The following is a 271-nucleotide window of genomic DNA, read 5'->3' on the forward strand; positions in this document are numbered from 1 at the left end:
GGCATGTCCGTCCCTCAGGGCTGGGTGAATCACCTGGCGCCATTTCCCGTGCATGTGACATGCCCCTTCCATCTCCTGCAGCGGTGATGGCACTCTAGGTGTTTTCAACGTGAAGAGGCGGCGCTTTGAGTTGCTCTCGGAGCCGCAGAACGGGGACCTGACATCTGTTGTGCTGCTGAAGGTCGGCACTGGGCCCTGCGGCGGGGCAGCATCCCACGGATCCCTCTCCGCACTCCAGGTTTCTTGTTCTGCCTATGCCTTACTGTCCTCC

The 271-nt window shown here is 60.9% G+C and overlaps 1 protein-coding gene across 1 annotated transcript in view; it reads left to right on the forward strand.

Moving 5' to 3' along the window:
* Positions 1-271, forward strand: part of WDR55 (WD repeat domain 55) — a gene marked incomplete at both ends in the record, with an annotated part of 1,061 nt that overhangs the window by 623 nt on the left and 167 nt on the right. The window contains one exon of the mRNA XM_009709086.1: positions 68-192. Coding sequence (XP_009707388.1) covers positions 68-192 — 125 coding nt within the window. The remainder of the gene's footprint in view (positions 1-67; positions 193-271) is intronic.

This window comes from Cariama cristata, unplaced genomic scaffold (assembly GCF_000690535.1).
Source record: "Cariama cristata isolate BGI_N322 unplaced genomic scaffold, ASM69053v1 scaffold24731, whole genome shotgun sequence".
NCBI classification, from domain to species: domain Eukaryota; kingdom Metazoa; phylum Chordata; class Aves; order Cariamiformes; family Cariamidae; genus Cariama; species Cariama cristata.